This window comes from Capricornis sumatraensis, chromosome 1, assembly GCF_032405125.1.
Source record: "Capricornis sumatraensis isolate serow.1 chromosome 1, serow.2, whole genome shotgun sequence".
Taxonomy (NCBI): Eukaryota; Metazoa; Chordata; class Mammalia; order Artiodactyla; family Bovidae; genus Capricornis; species Capricornis sumatraensis.
In genome coordinates, this window is record NC_091069.1 from 6,306,640 (window position 1) to 6,327,947 (window position 21,308).

A 21,308-nucleotide genomic window follows, 5' to 3' on the forward strand; every position below is an offset into this window, starting at 1 on the left:
TCCCAGCCTTGGACTCAACCCTTGGTTTTTGGGGCTCTACCCCAAGGAAATGATCCAGGAGATAAAGAGAAGCATTTGTGCAAAGATGTTCCAACAGCCCCATTTATTATCACCAAAAACTGGCAACAGCGCATCTGCCTCAAACAGAGGAAGAGCTTAGCAACCGTGGGAGCTGAATGCCCGGAATGTTATTTTGCCCTTTAAATGAAAAGCAATGACATGGGTCAGGATGAATCTAGGAAATGGGTAAATATGGGAAAGTGTGGAAAAATCAATGAGGGCAGGATAGAAGATGCACTCAGTTTAATTCTCTAAAAGCATCTGTAAGAATATGTTAGAAGGGGTCATGGACACAGGTGGGTGGTTTAGAGTTTCAGGGGTATTCAGGTTCCTACTATGTTTTCTTACCATTAGGACTTTCTGACTCAGGAGGTCAAGTCTCCTTGAGTTCAGAATATTCTCTAGAATCTCCAGAGAAAGCAGTAGCCTGCCTGACCTTGGCCCAGAAGCCCGATGTGTGTGTGCCCACGTGTTCTCACGCCTGCCTCTCTGGTGTGTCTGTGTGCCTGTCCATAAGTGTTTGCGTCTATGTCACAGCTGGAATCAAGATTGCCGGGAGAAATATCAATAACCTCAGATATGCAGATGACACCACCCCTAGAGCAGAAAGCAAAGAGGAACCTTTTTGAAGAACCTTTTTTCATCAAGAAGAGCCTCTTGAGGAAAGTGAAAGAGGAGAGTGAAAAAGCTGGCTTAAAACTCAGCATTCAGAAAACGAAGATCATGGCATCTGGTCCCATCACTTCATGGCAGATAGATGGGGAAACAGTGGAAACAGTGGCTGACTTTATTTATGGGGGCTCCAAAATCAATGCAGATGGTGATTGCAGCCATGAAATTAAAAGATGCTTGCTCCTTGGAAGAAAAGCTATGACAAACCTAGACAGCATATTGAAAAGCAGAGACATAACTTTGCCGACAAAGGTCTGTCTTGTCAGAGCTATGGTTTTTCCAGTAGTCACATATGGATGTGAGAGTTGGACCATAAAGACAGCTGGGAGCCGAAGAATTGATGCTTTTGAACTGTGATGTTGGAGAAGACTCTTGAAAGTCCCTTGGACAGCAAGAGCCAACCAGTCCATCCTAAAGGAAATCAGTCCTGAGTATTCATTGGAAGGGCTGATGTTGAAGTTGAAACTCCAATACTTCGGCCCCCTGATGCAAAGAACTGACTCATTTGAAAAGACCCTGATGCTGAGCAAAATTGAAGGCAGGAGGAGAAGGGGACGACAGAGAATGAGATGGCTGGATGGCATCACCAACTTGATGAACATGAGTGTAAGTAAACTCCGGGAGTTGGTGATGGACACGGAGGCCTGGCGTGCTGCGGTTCATGGGGTCGCAGAGAGTCGGACATGACTGCGCGGCTGCACTGCACTGACGGTGTCTATGTCAGCGTGCCTGGCCACGTGTCTGTGTCTCTGTGCCTGTCCTTGTGTCTTCATGTCTGTAGGTGTCTGTGCACGTCTATGTGTGTGTGTGTTAGGGCCCTGCCCAGGAGAGGAAAAAGTCAGGATTCTAGTTCCCCACCTGCCACGGCTTCTGTTTCCTCCCTCAGTGCCCTGCGCATGACCCTGCCCACCCCACCCACCTCCAGGATGGCCAGCAGAAGAGGGCAACCTCTCGCCCAGAAGAGGAGGCCTCACAGGCTCAGCCACACTGTGGAATTCAACCCTGATTGCACCAGAGTCTCCACGGAGCACCAGCGTCTCCATGGAGCACCAGCGCTGCAGGTCTGCTGGCGACCCAGACCACAGCGCCTTGGCCAGGGTCGGCACAGAATCAGGAAAGAGAGGCCCTGCGCAACCCTAGCAGTTCAGGCCTCCCCCTGCCCTCTCTCAGCAGAGGACAGAGGACAGAGGACAGAGGGCAGAGGCAATTAATTGCAAGAGAGGGGCGTGGCTCAGCCGGGCAGAAGGGGTGTGGCAGAAGAGGGGCGGGGCTCAACTATGTGGAAGAATCTCAGGTTCTCTCCTGTTCTGGAGGCAGATAGTCACCCATGACTCATCGGAATACTTTCTGAAGCAACCAAAATGCCAGCTTTGAAGCTGAGCCTTGGTGGGACGCGAGCGGCAGCGTGTCCCTGGGAGATGGAAAAGATGGAGGAGGAAGTGCGGAAGAGCAGCGGCCAGCAAGGCCACCCACCCCCCGACACCATCACTGCTTCGTGTGCGTCCCACAGGTTTGTTGCTGTTGCTGTTGTTGTCACTTTTTGTTTTACGTTGGGGTGTAGCCGATTAACAATGCTGCGATAGTTTCAGGTGGACAGCAAAGGGACTCAGGCATAGGTATGCATGTATCCATTCTCTTCCAAACTCCCCTCCCAGCCAGGCTGTCTGGTAACATTGAGCAGAATTCCCTGTGCTACACAATAGGTCCTTGTTATCCATTTTAAATGTAGCAGTGGGTCCATGCTGCTGCTGCTGCTGCTAAGTCGCTTCAGTCATGTCCAACTGTGCAACCTCATAGACGGCAGCCCATCAGGCTCCCCCGTCCCTGAGATTCTCCAGGCAAGAACACTGGAGTGGGTTGCCATTTCCTTCTCCAATGCATGAAAGTGAAAAGTGAAAGTGAAGTCCCTCAGTCGTGTCCAACTCTTAGCGACCCCATGGACTGCAGCCTACCAGGCTCCTCCATCCATGGGATTTTTCCAGGCAAGAGTACTGGAGTGGGGTGCCATTGCCTTCTCCCATCCCAAACTCCCTAGCTATCCCTCCTCCAGACATTTCCCCTTGTGTGTGTGCTTAGTCACTCAGTCGTGTCCAACTCTTCAAGCACATGGCTGACCAGGCTCTTCTGTCCATGGGGATTCTCCAGGCCAGAATACTGGAGTGGGCTGCTATGTCCTCCTCCAGGGATGCCCAACCCAGGGATCAAACCCAGGTCTCCCGCATTGCAGGTGGATTCTTTACCAGCTGAGCTACCAGGGAAGCCCATCCTTGCCTCACAGGTTTTTCAAATCTGCATTTTCTGGCTGAATGGCCTTGGGACCAAGGGAGCTGTGCGTCTGGTAAGACAACTGGGCTCTATTCTGTTCGGGGAAGTTGTCAGATGCCACAGGGAGGCCCAAAGAAGCACAGGAACACAGAACCCACGACTGAAGCTAAGATACAATCAAACGTCAGTGAAGTTATTATTCACAATTGCCAGCAAGAGTACACAGACCAAGTGTCCATCAGCTGGTGAATAAATCAACAAAAGGTGGTCCATCACCACGACAGAATATTATTCAGTCATAAAAAAGAATGAAGTCCTGATACCTGCTACAACACGCAGAAACCGCAAAAACATGGTTCTCAGTGAAAGCAGCCAGACGCAAAAAGTCACATTGTTCATGATTACATTTATGTGAACCGTCCAGAGCAGATCAATCCAAAGGCAGAAAGCAGACGAGTGGTTGCCAAGGGCTGGGCTGGGGTGGGGAACGGATGAGAAGTGGCCGCCAACCAGTGTGGGGATATTTTCATGGAGGAGGGTGCTGGAAATGTTCTAAAATTAATTGTGATGATGGTTACACAACTCAGAACTTACTAAAAAAACATATAATTGGAAAGCATGTGAATTATATCTCAATAAAGCTTTCCTATTGAAAAAAGTTGGTGAGAATTAAATGGGATAATAGATATGACGATGATAATTTTTAAAAGTTGGAAATAATGCTTTCGTTTCCAGCAGCAGCAGGAAAATGATATCAAAGGGGCTGATTTTCCACCACTCACGATGCACCAAACAGCGCACATTCATCACTGTATCTTGAAAGCAGGATTTAAACCGTGTCCACCTTACGGATGGAGAAGCAGGCCAAGAGGAGCCAGGGGCCACCTGAGGCCACACGACTAATACATAACCAGTCAGCATTCGCACGCAGGTCTGATTTAATGCCAGAGTCTTGGCCCTTTACCCCAGCCCCAACCCCCCCCAGGCATATTTTGCCTCTTCATGTAGGTGAACTCCCGGAATCTCATAAATCTCAAGAGAAAGCCATAAGCCAGCAAGAAGTGGAGGGGGCAAGGGAGAAGGAACAGAACGAAACTCTAGGATTGCAAAAGCAGCTTTCACAGATTTATGGCTCCCGGCTGGTCTATTAACGTATCACAACAAGGAGGGGTGAACAAATGGGAATTGCGATTCTCCATTTCAGTAACAAGCCAGAAACAAACAAGCACCCGCCGGCAGCCGTCCAGCCAAGGAGCCAGGACCGGGCTTTCTGGGGAGAGAGGCAGGTTCCTTTGGCCCCCACTCCCACCCACAACACGGAGCCGCCAAAGACCCCGGAGGGCATGCGGGTGGGGGCGGCACGGAACCAGCCCCATCATGGACCCCAGCAGCATTCAGGTGTGCAGGCTTCCAGGACCGGGAGGTTCACCAAACAGATGTTCGGAGAGGAGAGCCCCGTGTGTGGGTGTTGGGGTGGGGGGGGTGGAGGCTGCACCGCAGGCTGCTCTGAGACCTTCTCCATCTGGAACGTCTCAGAGACCTCGCCAGGACTGATGTCACCAGCTGGAGCTGCCCCCTCACCCACCCCCACCCCACGAGAGTCAAGGGCTCCAGCAGTTCTGAGGCCTTCTTGTTGGGAACCACCCTGCCCTACCTCCCTGTCTGAGGGTGGGGGTTTGGCCTGGCTTTGAAGGACAGCCTCCTTCCTCTCCCCCCCAACTCCCAGGACCTCTGAAAGCCTGGCTGCCAGACACCAGGGCAGAGGAGTACGCAAAGATGGAGAGCACGTGTCTTGCCCAGGAAGCGGTCCCAAACGTGGCGTTCCAACTTTGCTAGCTGAGTGAACATGAGCAGCTCACTCCACCTGGCTGAGCCTCATTTCCACTCGGTAGCAAGTGCTGCTGAGCAGATAGGAGGCGATCCTGCAGGCAGCGCCCCTTGGCTGTGCGGGGAGGGCCATGTGCGTGTTACTTCAGAGGCCTCGCCCTTCTGAAGGGCGTCCATGCTCCCTTAGAGGCCAATGGGTGAAAAGCACTGCCTGAGGAATCAGTTGCGTATTCCCCCAGGGGCTGTCCACAGGGTTCTACACACCAGCTGGTCACTGGACACCTTGAGGCCAGTTTCCCCAAACATCAAGCTCTGTCCATCCCCGGGCCCGAGGCCATGCAGCTGGGGTTACCTGTCGGTGATGGGCAGCATGGGGCGGGAGTCCTTGGTCCAAGTGACCAGTGGAGGTGGAGAGCCCTGGGCCTCACAGTCAAGGGTCACTTCATCACCAGCCTTGGCCGTGACCCTCAGAGGCTTGTCTGCTTCATGTGATCCATTCACAAGGATCCTGGGCTTGGCTGTTGGTGGAAGGATGCAGGGACTGTGAGCAGGGCGGGAAGCCATGGGATGCGGCCTGCAGAGGACCAGCGTGGCTTCCCTAGGAAGCTGAGGTGGTACTGCCACCCTGGACGTGTGGAGGACGGTGGGCTCTGCTATATTGGGAGAGTGTAGGTTTCGGGTTGGACTCAGATCTGATGGTTTCCCCCAGCCACCCCTCCGCCTATCCACCCCGCCCTCCTTCTGGAAGCTCATCTTGCTTTGCTGATCTCAACATGGTCCCTCCTGCCCCAACGTCTATGTCCCTCTAGCTTCTTTCCATCCTGCTCCGCTTCCCTGGGGGCACTCTGGCAGGTTCTTTCCTCCCTCCTTTCTCTCCCTTCTTGGCCTGAATCATCCCATTTATCCTCAGGAATAAATGGAATTAACCATCAGCTGATGCCCAATCTCCCTCCATGCTTAGGGCCCAAGGGGAACCCTGGTTCCAAACAGTTCAATACACACTTAATTATTTAATGGCAGTTGTGATGGGCACTAAGAAGGGGACATTCCAGAGAGTTCAGCCTGAGGGATCAGAGAGCTCTGAGATCTGACTGATGGGAGAAGTCAGTGGACCAGAAGTGAGGGAAGGGCATGCAAACAGAAGGAACCGTTTGTGCAAAGGCCCTGAGGTAGGATGGGTCATTTAAGAAATTGAAAGGTGGCCAGAGGTTCTGGGCACTAAGGGTCAAAGAGTCGTGGAGAAAGGTGGGCAAGGGAGCTGCTGAGGGGTGGGAGTCCAGTGTAGGGCCTTGCGTCTTCCCCAGGCTTGTTAATACGAAGGTCTCTCCCCCTCCCCATCCATTTACTGAGCTGGAACCACTCTTGGAGCATGGGGACACTGCTGGGGACAGTCCTCAGAGGGAGGACGGCTTTGATCTTCAGACAGGAAGAGTTTAGAGGCAGGGCTGCTGACCGGGTGCCAGGAAGATGCAGGGGAGGTCAGACTGAGCATGCCCCTGCCTCCACACCTGCCCGGCCCCTCTCCCAGGACAGGGGTGGCCATCACTCACTGTTGACAGAAAGTCGCATCTCCTGGCTGGAGAAGCCCACTGCATTGGTGGCTGTGCAGACATAGGCCCCTGCGTCCTGGACAGACGGCCAGGGGATGACCAGGGTGCCGTCCTTGCTCACGTTGTAGTGGGGATCCCCGGAGGCCAGGGCATTGGTCTCCTGCAATGGAGTCACAGGTGACATCAGCAAAGCCCACCTCCCACGGCAACTTGCATCGCTCCTCTCCCCATGATCACTGGGCCTACCTCTCTGGTTACCTTTATGGTAACAGGCTTCACCTACCTTGGTCCAGGTGATGGTGGGGGTGGGAACTCCTGAGGCTACACAGGGGAGAGAGGCTGGAACGCCTTCATTGGTGATGTGGTGGGTGGCAGTGGGCTGGATTCTAGGTGGCACTTTTAAAAACAAACCAATTTCATAAACCAGAGTTCACAGCAGCATTGTTCACAATAGCCAAAAGGTGGAAACAATCCAAGTAGCCAGCAGAGGGGGATGGATAAACAGAATGTGTTGTGTATGTATGGAATATTATGCAGCCCTGAAAAAGGAACAACTGTCTGATACATAGTACAACGTGGATGAACCTTGACAATATTATGCAAAGTGAGATAAGCCAGACATGGAAGGACAAATACTTAAGATTACACTTACGGGAGATACCGTGAACAAGCAAGCTCATAGAGGCAGGAAGCAGAATGGCGGTGGCCAGGGGCTGGGGGAGGGGAAACGCGGAGTTGGCAGGTACAGTTTCAACTTGGGAAGCTGAAAAAGTTCTGGAGATGGATGGTGGTGATGGCTGTGAAACTGTGTCCCATGGAGTTAAAAACCCATCCCAAAACTGAGCCCCATGGGGTTAACAATACCGGCAACTAACAGAAATTCTTGAGCTTATCTTACATCTTGCTGCCTACCCTTCTGCTTGAGCCTGCCTTCGCTGAGCAAGCTCGCTTAATTGTTTCATTGCAAATGGCATATCCTCCAAGCTTCGTGTAGCCTAAACAATAAGATGTTTGTCTGAGTTGTTTTCCAGGAAAACAACTGGACGTCAGCTGTGTTTAGTTAGACTACAAGCCAGCTAAGACTGATTGGGACCACTGACCCTAAAAGTGTGTCTACGCAGGTGTCTGATAAGTGACTTTCTGACATCAGAGGGCCAAAAGCCCCACCCTCAGATCATGCTAGGCGTCTCCATTTTTTGACATGCATCTCATGGAGAAGCAAGTCAGCCAGGCACACCTGCACAGAACAATGATGACCTCGCCCTTTCCCTACCTGCAGCCACCTTTTCCCATGCCTTTGGCCACCTCATGCGAAGAATTGACTCATTGGAAAAGACCCTGATGCTAGGAGGGATTGGGGGCAGGAGAAGGGGACGACAGAGGATGAAATGGCTGGATGGCATCACCGACTCGATGCACATGAGTTTGGGTGAACTCCGGGAGTTGGTGATGGACAGGGAGGCCTGGCGTGCTGCAGTTCATGGGGTTGCAAAGAGTCGGACACGACTGAGCAACTGAACTGAACTGAACTGAAGACCACCTTACTTCTTTAATAAATATCCTAAGCCTCTGGCCTTTGGGGAGGCCAATCTGAGACTTATTCTCCTGTCTCCTCACTTGACTGCCATGTGAACACACCCTTTCTCTGCAGTAAACCTCAGCATCTCAGTGTTCTGGCTTGCTGCATTCTGGGCAAGGGTCTTCCCAGATGGTGCTAGTGGTAAAGAACCCGCCTGCCAATGCAGGAGACATAAGAGACACAGGTTCGATCCTGGGTCAGGAAGATGCCCTGCAGGAGGGCATGGCAAGCCACTCCGGTATTCTTGCCTGGAGAATCCCATGGACAGAGGAGCCCGGCGAGCTACGATCCATCGGGTGGCAAAGAGTCAGACGTGACTGAAGCGACAGTACGCACAAGCATGCATGCTGGGCAAATGAGCCTGCTGGCGCAGCAACGTGATGCCGCTTATGCTACTTAATTTATGCCACTGAACTGTACACTTTAAAATGGTTAAAATGGTAAGCTTTATATCATGTATACTTTATCATGATTTTTTAAAATAACATGTTAGCAGGAGAATACAGCCGCCACTGCTGTAAATTCATGTCCCAGACAGAGGGCAGCCTGTGTCTAGGAACCAGCTGTGCCTTTTCTTCACTGTGGGACTTCAGATAAATCACTTAATCTTTTGGTACCCATATTCCTTGATCAGAAAAAAAAAAAAAGCTAAATTAACCTCAATTCCCTGCTCACTCTCTGGGGATGGACAGATGAGAAGTGGCAAGCAGGAATGTTCACAGGACACAGTGAACTTGAAAACAAGTGCAGAATCCATCCTGGGAACCATCCAGATTTTCAGGCATTAAAACGGGGCAGGGCGGGGGCGGGGGGGAGGTGTCTGCAGGAGGAGCAGCGGAAGGGAACTGGGCATGGAGAAATCAGACCCAGGAGGGAAGGCCAGAAGCCAAGGGCTCTAGTGGTAACACTAAGTTCCTTCGGGGGAATGCCCTTCTGGATTCTCTCAGGTGGCCAAAGCCAGCAAGTCAATCAGAATTTGTTGAATGGAAGTGAAATGAGCCAGGAGAGCAGAGCTTGATCGCTGCTCCCACAGAGGGGGCTGTGTGCAGGGCAGGAATTGAAGGGGAGGCTTCCTGCAGAGGCAGCCCTCACTGATGCTATGATTTGCTGTTACCTCCGTCTTGGAGCCCCAGCTTCCTTAACTTCAGAGCGTGGAGGCTCTTAAACGCTCCGCTTCGAGCAGTTGGGAAAACTAACATGCACAGACCCTCTTAGAGGTCTGGACGTGGCACATATCCCACATATCCCCTTTGGTCACTGTATTTAATTGGAAGTATAAAGAGACAGGGCAGTTGGGTTCTAGACCCAGCCTCCTTCTGAGCTTTGGTTTTCCACTACAAAACGAGGAACCATGAGTTCTTCCCACTCATCCCTCGGGGGTTTAATAAAACAAGTGAAACAAACAAACAGAAAGAGGGTATTGATGTATGCGGTGACTGGACTTAAACTTCTTGTTTTATGTTAAAAAGAACCTGGTTGGGTGTGAAGGGAAGCAGGGCCCCTCCCACACTGTGGATGGGAAAGTGGGCAAATACACGAAAAGCCCTAAAAAATGTGCAGTCTCCGTGAGTCAAAACTCAATTCCACATCAATAGTGTATCCTAGGGAAAGACCTGGTCACATGGGCAAAGGTGGGGCATCAGGACATTTATCCCCAGGGGTTCACGCAGGTGAGACACTGGATAGGGCGGGGGGGGGGGGCAGGTTAGATACACCTGGTCCATCCAGACAGGGGACACACAGTCCAAAACCAATGCTTCTGAGTCTTATTAGCAGAAAGCACGCCATATATTGTCACAAGAAACACTCGGGTTGTAAGACGGTAATATTACTCCAGCTGGTTTCTAAATATTTCTATGTACATGTATATGAAGAATTCATATTTATATACAGAATAATTTATATACAGAATTTATATCCAGAATATGTATCATGCAAAAATAACATATACAAGACATATAAAGAATATTTATAATGTATATGTATGTTTATAATATATAAATGTGTATGAATATATATACAGTGTGTGTCGTGTATATGTGTACATGTGAAGCTCACGTGTGTATCAAGTATGAATGATACACAACAAATGTAAGATTATTCTGGTATTAGAGAAAGTTGATTTTGTTTTGGAGTTTTTTTGCTTTCGGGGGGAGTTTTTTGGTCCAGTCTTTAAATTTCCTACAGTGAATATGTACTATGTGTGCAAGCAATCTCTTTAAACAAAGGTGTTCAAGATCAAGCTCCCCTTGGGCACCTTCACCCATCCCGTCCTGCCCCCCGCCACCAGCCCAGGACTCACCCTGGACAACCAGCTGCACGTCTCTATGGTGAGAGCCAGCCGTGTTGCTGACCACACAGCTGTACCTGCCGGCGTCCTCCAACAACACCTGGTCAAGGTGGAGGCTGCCATCTGCCCGGACGGAATGCCGGCTGCCTGGTGGGAGCTGGTGGGGGCGAAGAAGAATCAGCTTGGACCAAGGGCCCCACTCAGAGCCGCTAAGAAAACGCCAGAAACCTCACTGCCCACCAGCCCAGCAGGGAACAGCCTGGGTAGAGAGGCCAGGGGCTTGCAAAGAGGGTGGGGGCCTGGGGGTGACACTCTCATCCCTTCCTGAATAGTCATGAGACCCCACAGACCCTCGGGGCCAGGTGGATCTGACCCCCAGCATACCCTTGAGCCTGCTCGCCCAAGGTCCACCGGTCCAGGGCAGGACACCTGACCCAAGGGCACTGAAAGGAGCCCCTCCCAGGAGGGTAGGCTTGGGGCCAGAGCCCTCACTGAGTCAGCACTGGAGCTCTGAGGCCCATGCACACCAAGGCCACAGAGAGGAGGGACAGCCCGTGCTTGGGGAGAGAACCGAGCCATGCAGAGTGGAGCGGAGGTGCGGCCACATCAGCTGTGGTCCCAGAGAGAGCGGCTCCTGGCGACTGGCCTGGTGTATCCCCATCAGGACTAGGGTGGGGCAGGGGAGGCTAGTCCAGAATGGGGCCTGGGGCCACCTCTGCAGAGATGCCCAGCCAGTCTACCCTTGGTGAGGACTGTTCCGCCAGGTGAGCCCCCTCTGGGCTTCCCTGTCTCTGTCCCTCTAGCCTGGCTGCACATTCTGCTCTCGGGTTCTGGGAGACGCCCCCGGGCTGTCTTGGGACCCCTTGGGGCTGAGTGAGCTTGAGGGGGCTTCTGCTCTTTGCCCCTGGCATCTGGGCAGGCACATGCCCACCCACCCAGTGTCCCTGCTGAGCTAAAACAGGCTTTGCATCTCCGGTCACTCCGTGTCCTGGCGTGGATGAGGCCCAGGGCCACCCCTTCCCCTCATGCCCATCGGATTCTACTGGGGAACGCTCCTCCCTGCCCCAGCCCGTGTGCCCAGGGTGGGTCCTCCTCCTGGTGATCCTGCAGAGGGGGTCACCCCCGTGATCAGCCTCCACAAAGCCTGCCCGCTCCACGAGTTGGACACTCTGTCCCCTTGCGTTAGGGGCCGGGACAGTGGGGCCAGGACCAGCAGTCTGCCCACATAGCTGCTGCCTCCCCTGGGTGTCCAGCATCTTCTGGGGTGTCTTCTGGGCTGAGGGCACCTTTTTTACAACTTCCTGGGCACACAGACCTCAGATGTCTGAGGACAGACCAGAGAGGGAAAGGAGTGAACGGAGAAGGGAAATAGAGGGACCCAGGTGGCTCAGCGGCAAAGAATCCGCCTGTCTGTGCAGGAGCCTCAGGTTCAGTCCCTGAGAAAGGAAGACCCCCTGGAGGAGGAAATGGCAACTGACTCCAGTATTCTTGCCTGGAGAATCCCATGGACAGGGGAGCCTGGCGGGCTACAGTCCGTGGGGTCTCAAAGAGTCGGACACGACTTAGCGACTAAACAACAGCAACAACAAAGAAAACCAGATCAGTGGGGGTGGGTGAAGCAGCCACTGTGTGCCCAGCAGTGCCAGGCGGCTGGGCAACGCTCCGTCGCACAGACCTCGTCTCCGTCCTGGAACCATCAGAACGGGGGCGATGGACAGATGCCTCATGTCCGTGCCCCCGCTAAACTGCTGTTCCCCAGTTGCAGCACAAATGAAGCACAAGCTCCTCCAGTCAAGGACTCGAGAGGGTGAAGGATGCTATTAGTGCATTATCAGAGAAAGTTCTGGAAAGAGGCAGGGAAGGGAGAAGACACTCCAAGGGAACCGCAAAGCAGAGGCCGAGGTGTGAGCGTGACAGCCCCTTCCTCCCTGCAACACTGCCCGTGGCACCCAGAGGGGCCCAGCACTCACAGGCATGCCGGCCTTGAGCCAGCGCCGCTCGGGGCGGGGCCTCCCAGCCAGGACGATACAGGGCAGAGACACCGGCTGCCTCTCCAGCACCCGGACGGTGGGGGCGCTGCTGGCAATCTGTGGGGGCACTGCAGGGAGAGGAGACGGCGTCAGTACACTGGCTTCCTGTGGGAACCAGGGCCCTCATTCCCCTCTGCTCCTCCCCAGGGCACCCAGAGAGGCATCAGGATTGGGGACCCCAAAAGGGTCAAAGGGCACACTTCTTGGGGCACACTACCCTGAAAGTAGGGGTCCAGATGCTCTTCTAGGGGAGCCTGGCTGTGGACACTCCTGTCTCAAAGGACGGGCAGCCACGGGGGCCTCCCCGGAGGGCCCATGTCCCCACCAAACCCCTCCTCTCCAGATCCGCCAGCGAACCGTGTCCAGTCACGAGGAGGTAGGCCTCCGCCTGGACCTTCCCAAAGACGTTCTCAGCTTCGCAGACATACGGGGCCTGGTCTTCGGGGACCACACCTGAAGGGCAGGAAAAGGCAGGCCTGACTGCCAGAGCATGTCCTGCCTTCAGTGCCCACAGGCCCCAGCTCCCCAGGCGCCAACAGCGCCCTTGGCACAGCCCGGCCCTGCAGAGGCCAGGTGGGAGGGCTGGGGTGGCGAGGAGGAGAAGGATAGGGGATACAGCCAGGCCTTGGAAAGGTGAGAAGGCCTAGGCTTGCTCATGTGTGGAACGGGGATAATTTAGGGATCAATAGATGATGCAAATATAGTGCTCAGCATCCGGCCTGGCACAGTAGGGAAAATGATGGTGATGGCGGTGATGGTGATGGAACTGATAAAGATGAAGATAATGAGGAAGATGGTGGTGACGATGATGATGGTGAGGATGATGGTGAGGATGATAGTGAGGATGGTGATGGCGGTGATGGCGGTGATGGTGATGGAATTGATAAAGATGAAGATAATGAGGAAGGTGGTGGTGGCGATGATGATGGTGATGATCATGGTGAGGATGGTGGGGATGGTGAGGATGAAGGAATTGATAAAGATAAAGATGATAATGAGGAAGATGATGGTGATGATGGTGGTGACGATGATGATGGTGAGGATGGTGAGGATGGTGATGGCGGTGATGGTGATGGAACTGATAAAGATGAAGATGACAATGAGGAAGGTGGTGGTGACGATGATGATGGTGAGGATGGTGATGGTGGTGAGGATGAAGGAATTGATAAAGATAAAGATGATAATGAGGAAGATGATGGTGATGATGGTGGTGACGATGATGATGGTGAGGATGATGGTGAGGATGGTGAGGATGGTGATGGCGGTGATGGTGATGGAACTGATAAAGATGAAGATGATAATGAGGAAGGTGGTGGTGACGATGATGATGGTGAGGATGATGGTGAGGATGAAGGAATTGATAAAGATGAAGATGATAATGAGGAAGATGATGGTGATGATGGTGGTGACGATGATGATGGTGAGGATGGTGGGGATGGTGATGGCGGTGATGGTGATGGAACTGATAAAGATGAAGATAATGAGGAAGGTGGTGGTGACGATGATGATGGTGAGGATGGTGATGGTGGTGAGGATGAAGGAATTGATAAAGATGAAGATGATAATGAGGAAGGTGGTGGTGATGATGATGATGGTGAGGATGGTGGGGATGGTGATGGCGGTGATGGTGATGGAACTGATAAAGATGAAGATGACAATGAGGAAGGTGGTGGTGACGATGATGATGGTGAGGATGGTGATGGTGGTGATGAAGGAACTGATAAAGATAAAGATGATAATGAGGAAGATGATGGTGACGATGGTGGTGACGACGATGATGGTGATGATCACGGTGAGGATGGTGGGGATGGTGAGGGTGGTGATGGTGGCGATGATGGCTATCACACAGAACACTTAACACGTGTCAGACACTGTGCTAAGGGGCTTCCGTGTGTCACTCACACAGCAGCTCCTTAAGGTGGACTGTTGTTAAGCCAGGGTGGGAGGTGTCACCATCACTGGTGTGACTGGTTCAGAGGAGTGGAATGGCGTGACCAGAGTCACTCGGCTGCACTATGACCTGCATCAGCCTGACCCATGGCCAGCTCTGGGGGTCAGTGTCCTGCTCCCAGTTGCCCAGTCTGGGGGCCTAGGGCGTCAGAAGCCATTCTGTCTCCCCTGCCCACCCTCCCCCAGCCCCAGTATCTTACTTTCAAAGAACAGCACTCCTGCATCGGGCCACCCAGTCCTGCTGCCCAGCCCGGGCCCCAGAGGCTGGTCATCTCCACGGCGCCAGGTGATGGTAGGTGGTGGGCGACCCGTGGCCCGGCACGCCAGGAGGGCGCTCCTCCCCAGTTCCGCAGTGACATCCTGGGGCAGCTCCAAGAGCTGGGGTGCATCTGCGGGGCGGGGACAGAGCCTTGCCCAGTGGCTGGACCCGCTCAGCCCCAAGGGCACTGTCCCAAGGCCTGCCTGCTCTCCCGTCGCTGGGGGGTTTCCCTCTTCCAGCCCCTCCCTCAAGAACCTAACTCATATCCAGGGCTCCAGGGCCAGCTTGAGCTTGGCAAGGTGCAGCCCTGATGGGCTCCTGGAGACAAAGAGGCAGAGCGAGCAGCCTTCAGAGGGATGAAGTCCTCAGACCCCACACGGCGTCTCGGGGACCCCGCCTTGTCCAGCCACCCAGGGAGCAACACGCCTGCTCCTTCAGGCGACATCTCCCGGGAAGCCAGCTTGGAGGGGCTGCAAGTCATGCCTGACCACAGGAACCTCACCAGCTCTGAGGGCACCCCCCACCACGCCTTCCTCCTGGGCCACCAGAGCTTCTCTTCAGGCATCTCCTGGACTCTGGCCACCATTTCCACGACCCCAAACAGCCAACTTCATAGGGAGGTTCTAGCTCATCTTTACTTCGCAACATCCTTCTCTGCTTGTTGAACGTCTTGTAATAAGCATATAAATCTCTACTACAAAGTCAAAACAGGCCTATAAATAACTTGACCTTAGACTTTATGGTCCAAATGGGACACTGGAGAGTGAAAAGGGCCATCATAATAATTACACCAGGATAACAGACGTAAACAAGGGCGCCTGAATTATAAAAAAAATTCAAGCATCACATAAGGGTTTAGCCTTCATTTTCACTCCACACACTTCAAACCTCACGTCCCTGCCACTGTTAATGGTTTGTAGTGTTTCTTTCAAAGTTTTTTCTCCTAAGCATTGTCTTATTTTTATGATGGGGAGTGGGGCATGGAAGTAATTTATTTCCCCAAACAGAGACTCATAATCCTTTCCATGCTTCTGCTGGCCAGAAGGTGGCCCAACTCCAGACAGGTCCAGGCCCCGTTCCCTGCAGCTTCTGGGCACTGCCCTCAGAGCCCTGTCCCCAGACCCCTGACCAGGAAGGACCCCAGCCTGTTCCGAACCCATCACATCCAGCATGGAGGAAAATCCTCCACCCCTTTGTTCTTGCCGTCTCTCTCCAGAAATCTCCCCCTTCCATCCAAATCATGACATCAAATTTCCCTCTTGGCCTCGGGGAGCAGGGGAGTTCCAGGGATATAAACACAACTTGGAAAATCGCTGCAAGGAGGAAGACAGTCTTGGACCTGAGCTCAGACACCACCCGCAAGTCACTTTTCTTTCTCACTGGGGCCTGGCAGCTGCAGCAGCTGAGAATCCAAGCAAGTATCTGCTCCGGGTGCCTCAGATGGGGTCACTGGTCCTGCAAAGCCCTGGCCCTGGGGATACAGCTTTCTTATTCCCCTCCCCCCACCCTGAGTAGGTACCTCCAGGGCCAGGTACCCCCAGAGCCTGCCTCCTCGGCTCTACCCAGCGCACTGCAGGACCCAATTCAAACCTCCCTCCTCCCGCAGGCCTCTCTCTGAGTCCCCGTTTTTTCCACGCTGCCTCTTGACCCTCTCCTTCCATAGCCAAAGAACCCCGCTTTTTCTCCCAAATGTGAGGTATTAAAAAGTACACCCTCCTTCCCATTCTCCTCCCAATCCTGAACATCACCTCCCTTCGCAAGAAGGGACAGTTGACTTATAATAGTAAGCGACTATCAGAGGGTTCCGGGCTTTCCTGATAGCTCCGCCTGCAGTGCAGGAGACCCTGGGTCGATTCCTGGGACGAGAATATCCGCTGGAGAAGGGATAGGCTACCCACTCCAGTCTTCTTGGGTTTCCCTTGTGGCTCAGCTGGTAAAGAATCTGCCTGCAATGCGGGAGACCTGGGTTCGATCCCTGGGTTGGGAAGATCCCCTGGAGAAGGGAAAGGCTACCCACTCCAGTATTCTGGCCTGGGGAATTCCACGGACTGTATGGTCCATGGGGTCACAAAGAGTTGGACATGACTGAGAGACTTTCATGTCACATCAAAGGGTAGCATCTGGAATGCCTACTCCGTGACAGGCAGGATGGTGGTACTTTAGAAACATGACTTCATTCATGGTCTCAGTAAACTCACGGAGTGGGTATTCTTACAACCCCATTTTGTTGTTGTCTTTTAGTCACTAAGTTGTGTCCAACTCTTTGCAGCCCCATGGACTGCAGCATGCCAGGCTTCCCTGTCCTTCACTGTCTCCTGGAGTTTGCTCAGACTCATGTCCATTTAGTCGGTGATGCCATCCAACCATCTCATCTTCTGTTGCCCCTTCTCCTCCTGCCCTCAATCTTGATCTTCCCAGCATCAAGGTCTTTACCAATGAGGTGGCTCTTCACATCAGGTGGCCAGAGTATTGGTGCTTCAGCATCAGTCCTTCCAATGAATAGTCAGGGTTGATTTCCTTTAAGATTGACTAATTTGATGTCCTGGCTGTCCAAGGGGCTCCCAAGAGTCTTCTCCAGCACCACAATTCGAAAGCCCATTTTACAGATGGGGAAACTGAGGGTCAGAGGGATTAAGACACCTGCCCCAGGTGCAGTTCAAAGTCAATGGTAGAGCTGGGGTCGGAGCCCAGATCCGGCTGCTGCTAAGGCCCAGGCTGTCAGCCACTGCACCCCTGCATCTCATGGGTACTCAGGGGCAACTTGGCACTTCTTCACTCCTCTCTCAGAGGTGCAGTCAGCTAAATTCCAGAATCAGATCCCGTCCCTAAAACTGCAACTCTGTCTCCTATGCAGCCTTCCCTCTGCTCATCACTGGAGCCTCCAAATAAGGCAGGACCCCAGAACCCTGCACACCAGAGCTGGGGGTCCTCTGGTCCCTTTACTGTGCAGATGGGAGACTGAGATGCAAAGCTGGGCCCACGTGGGGCCCATGCTGGTCCTGCAGCATCTGGAGGTGGGGCGGGCTGCGATCCCCGTGCCCTTCCCAGGGCCCCATCCATGAGGCTCAGCCACCTCTGCTTTCAGGCTCCAAGCCCCCTCCTCAGACTCTCAGGTGCCCCCTGCAGGGAGGGACCATGAGCTATTTCCGCATCCCCCAGGTTTTCCCAGGAATGGCCCTGTTTGCCTCGACCTTGAGAGGTTTCCGGGGCAGGAGCTGTGAGTGCCCTGAGACAGCTGGACACACAGCAGCCGCCATGCTCTCTAAGCTCATCATCTGACGGCTGCAGTGCATTTGCAGGGAGGCAGCTCTGTGTGGGGAACCGGAAACACTCAGGAAGAGAAAACTGCCCCGTGAAGGATGCCAGCCACCAGCCTGGGAGTGGGCAGGACAGGAGGGTGTGGCCAAAGCCGAGACTTATCAGCACTGATGAGCTATTCCCTCCACCCCCAGGGACTCTCCAAGGAAGTGACATTGACAGAGGTGATGACTTCTTCTTACTTGGCCCTCCAGGCAAGGGCCATGAGCCTGAAGGCCTGAAGCTTGGGCAGGGCCCCTCCCACCCCCACTTCACGGCCTCTGCCCCGCTGGACACCCATGGATGAACCCCTTCACCACTCTGGACTTCGGATCCCCCTCCAGAAAGAGATAGCTATATTCTGCCCAGTTCTAGAGTTCTTTGTCATCATCTGGGGACCCTGCAACCCCCGTCTCCTCCACCATCCTCCCAGTTCCCATGGCCCAGAGCCCTGGGTCAGAGCTTGTGGGGATGTGCCAGCTTGGGAAACGGAGCTCTAATCAGTCTTGACTCAGCCTGGCCAGAAGGAGGACGGGGGACCCAGGCCCAAAGACTCGGCCGATGGGCAGGGTGACCACAGGAGAGGCTGGCCTCAGGCCCTGCCCTGTTTATAGAAGGATTCCAGGGTCTCTTGGAAGGAGACAGGGCTGGGGATGGCTGCCACAGCCCCCACCTGGGAAGACTCCTTTCCCCACAGAGAGACCCTGCGGTGGAGCCTGGAGCCTCAGCTCCACTGGCCAGAAGTGCAGGATGACTCTCCTCCCTAAACAAACAAACAAAAAAAATCTTAAAATCTTAAACTGTATTTTATGACTGTTTATAAAGACAAACACAATCCAGGCTGGGTTCATTTTCCTCTACTTATTCTTCACTTTTTTTTTTTTCCTCCTGATGGCAAAAGAAGTTAAAATCAGAGCCCTGTCCAGCAGCCCTAAAAGGGTCATGGGCTCTGGGCCCTTGCCTGATGGAGAAGCAGCCCGGATGCTGGCCCCAGAGCCCAGCTGTGTTTCTCTCCTGCTCCCCTTGGCTGGCTGGAGGGGCTTTGCTTTCATAGACGCACACCCGCCGCCCCCTGCTCACCCACCCAGCAACCAGAGGCTTCCAAGTCAGGGATGAGAAGCAGAGACGAAAATGAGCCAGTGGAAAGAGGGCTGAGTGGGGACTTCCCTGGTGGTCTGGTGGTTATGAATCTGCCTTGCAGTGCAGGGGCCGCAGGTTCAGTCCCTGGTTGGGGAACTAAGATCCCACATGCCGTGGGCCAGCAAACCCCAAGCACCACGACTGCTGAGCCCACACGCCGCAACTAGAGAAGCATGCGTACCGCAACGGCGATCCTGCATGCCGCAGCTAAGAGCCGACGCAGCCAAATAAATGAAAGTTCCGAAAGTAAAGAAAGAGGGCTGAGCGAACATCCGTTTCAAGAGAAACCAGCAGGACGAAGGGAACTTGGGTCAGAGCAGTTTTAAAATAGTAGAAAGAGCACTGAGCTCTGGGGGGGGACTGGGGGCACTGGGGATGGCCATGGAGCCTGGTCACCAGCCACAGGACAATCACTCTGTCTCACTCTGCCACACCAGGCCCTTGTCACCGGGCCCAGCTCCCTGTACACTGAGTATTTATTTCGTTCAAGTCCTGAGTGAAGCACATTCTCATTAAATCTCTCACGGACCTTGTGAATAAGCCTCTGTCATCAGCAGCCCCATTTTACAGATGAGGAAGGCAAGGCCCAGGAAGGTAAATAACTTGGCCAAACAAGCAGCAGGCCCTGGACCTCGATCCGGGACTCCTGTCTGACAAATGCCAGGCCCAGAGGGGAGAGACCCTCAAAGGCTGGTCCACAGTGTGGGCACTCCCTGGCAGGTCAGGGGAAGGCTGCCTTCCTTTCTGTACCCCGCCCCCAACGCCAGTACCTCCAGGAAGCCAGTTCCCAGCTGAACAGCAGGAAGTGGGCATAGTGCCCCCATTCTTGGCCCTGCAAGGCTCTGGCAGCCTGGCCAGGAAGGCCGCACCACAGCTGCCACCCAGATGGGCAGGAAATTCAATTTCCCACCACCACTGCCAGGCCAGCTCTCCCCAGACACACAGGTGTTGGGCCACAGTCCACCCCGTCCCTGACCTCAAGGCCAGAGGCCACACTGGCCCCGTGCTCCAGATGCCTGCCTCTGGGGTGCCCTCCACCTCGCCCCTCTGATATGGAGAAATGGCCTCCAGACCAACAGCTGCCAGGTGAAGGAACAGGATCAGGCAGGCGGGTTGGCCTGGGCCCCAAAGAAATAAGGCTTTGCTGAAAAGGAATCAGACACGGAACAAAGGAGGACCGCTTGTAACAACACCCAGGGCTGCCATCCCTGGAGCGCCTTCTCTGCCTACCCAGAACCCACCAACTAATCACAGTGACAGTGACATCTATCAGAGCCCTTCTTGTCCAAGACCTTTCCTATCTCTTACTCACACAACAGCCACAAACATTTTGTAAGTGAGCAGCCCAAGGCTCAGAGTAGAGAAGCAATGTCCAAGCTCATCCTGCTGGGAGCATCAGGACCAAGTCCAGGGACTAAAAATCCCTGAGCCTGGGTTCAGATTCTGCCACTCCCCAGATGTGTGATCCTGGACTAGCCACTTAACCTCTCTGTGCCTCATTCCCCATCTATGAAAGGATAAAGTGGAACCCACTGCAAAGGGCTGTCATGAGGATGACAGGTTAGTACATGAAACGTGCTTAGAGCTGGCCTTGCTACAGGGCAGATTTCACGGAAGACTTATTATATTTTTATCATCAGGCCCTATGGTTTTCCACACCCACCCCACCCCACCCAAGAGCCCAGCCACACAGACAGGGAAAGTCTGAGCACATCATTCTCCTTAGAAACCACTCACGACCTCCTCAGGACAAAGCCCAGACGCCACCGGGCTCCCTAGCCGAAGGCCGGGAGTGACCCACAGCTGGGCAGCCGGCCGCCTCAGCCTCGCCCCTCCCCGCCCTCACGCCTCGCTCTCTGCCTGGCTTCTCTTGCCTGGGGGAGAGCTGCACACGCTGTTCTCTTTGCCTGGAACACTGTCCCCGCAGCTTGTCAGTTCAGCTCAGTTCAGTTCAGTTCAATTCAGTCGCTCAGTCGTGTCCAACTCTTTGCAACCCCATGAACTGCAGCATGCCAGGCCTCCCTGTCCATCACCGACTCCCGGAGTTTACCCAAATTCATGTCCATTGAGTCGGTAATGCCATCCAACCATCTCATCCTCTGTCATTCCCTTCTCCGCCTGCCCTCAATCTTTCCCAGCATCAGGGTCTTTTCCAATGAGGCAGCTCTTCACATCAAGTGGCCAAAGTATGGGAGTTTCAGCTTTAGCATTAGTCCTTCCAATGAACACCCAGGTCTGATCTCCTTTAGGATGGACTGGTTGGATCTCCTTGCAGTCCGAAGGACTCTCAAGAGTCTTCTCTAACACCACAGTTCAAAAGCATCAATACTTCAGCACTCAGCTTTCTTTATAGTCCAACTCTCACATCCATACATGACCACTGGAAAAA

At 53.6% G+C, this 21,308-nt stretch overlaps 1 protein-coding gene across 1 annotated transcript in view; it reads right to left on the reverse strand.

The window, feature by feature from the left end:
- Nucleotides 1-21,308, reverse strand: part of HMCN2 (hemicentin 2) — a 174,811-nt gene that overhangs the window by 99,145 nt on the left and 54,358 nt on the right. Inside the window, exons 16-22 of the mRNA XM_068970656.1 lie at nucleotides 14,424-14,612; nucleotides 12,631-12,726; nucleotides 12,214-12,341; nucleotides 10,256-10,400; nucleotides 6,658-6,770; nucleotides 6,375-6,534; nucleotides 5,177-5,342 (exon numbers count right to left, since the gene is read on the reverse strand). Of these exons, the coding sequence (XP_068826757.1) occupies nucleotides 5,177-5,342; nucleotides 6,375-6,534; nucleotides 6,658-6,770; nucleotides 10,256-10,400; nucleotides 12,214-12,341; nucleotides 12,631-12,726; nucleotides 14,424-14,612 (997 nt within the window). The remainder of the gene's footprint in view (nucleotides 1-5,176; nucleotides 5,343-6,374; nucleotides 6,535-6,657; nucleotides 6,771-10,255; nucleotides 10,401-12,213; nucleotides 12,342-12,630; nucleotides 12,727-14,423; nucleotides 14,613-21,308) is intronic.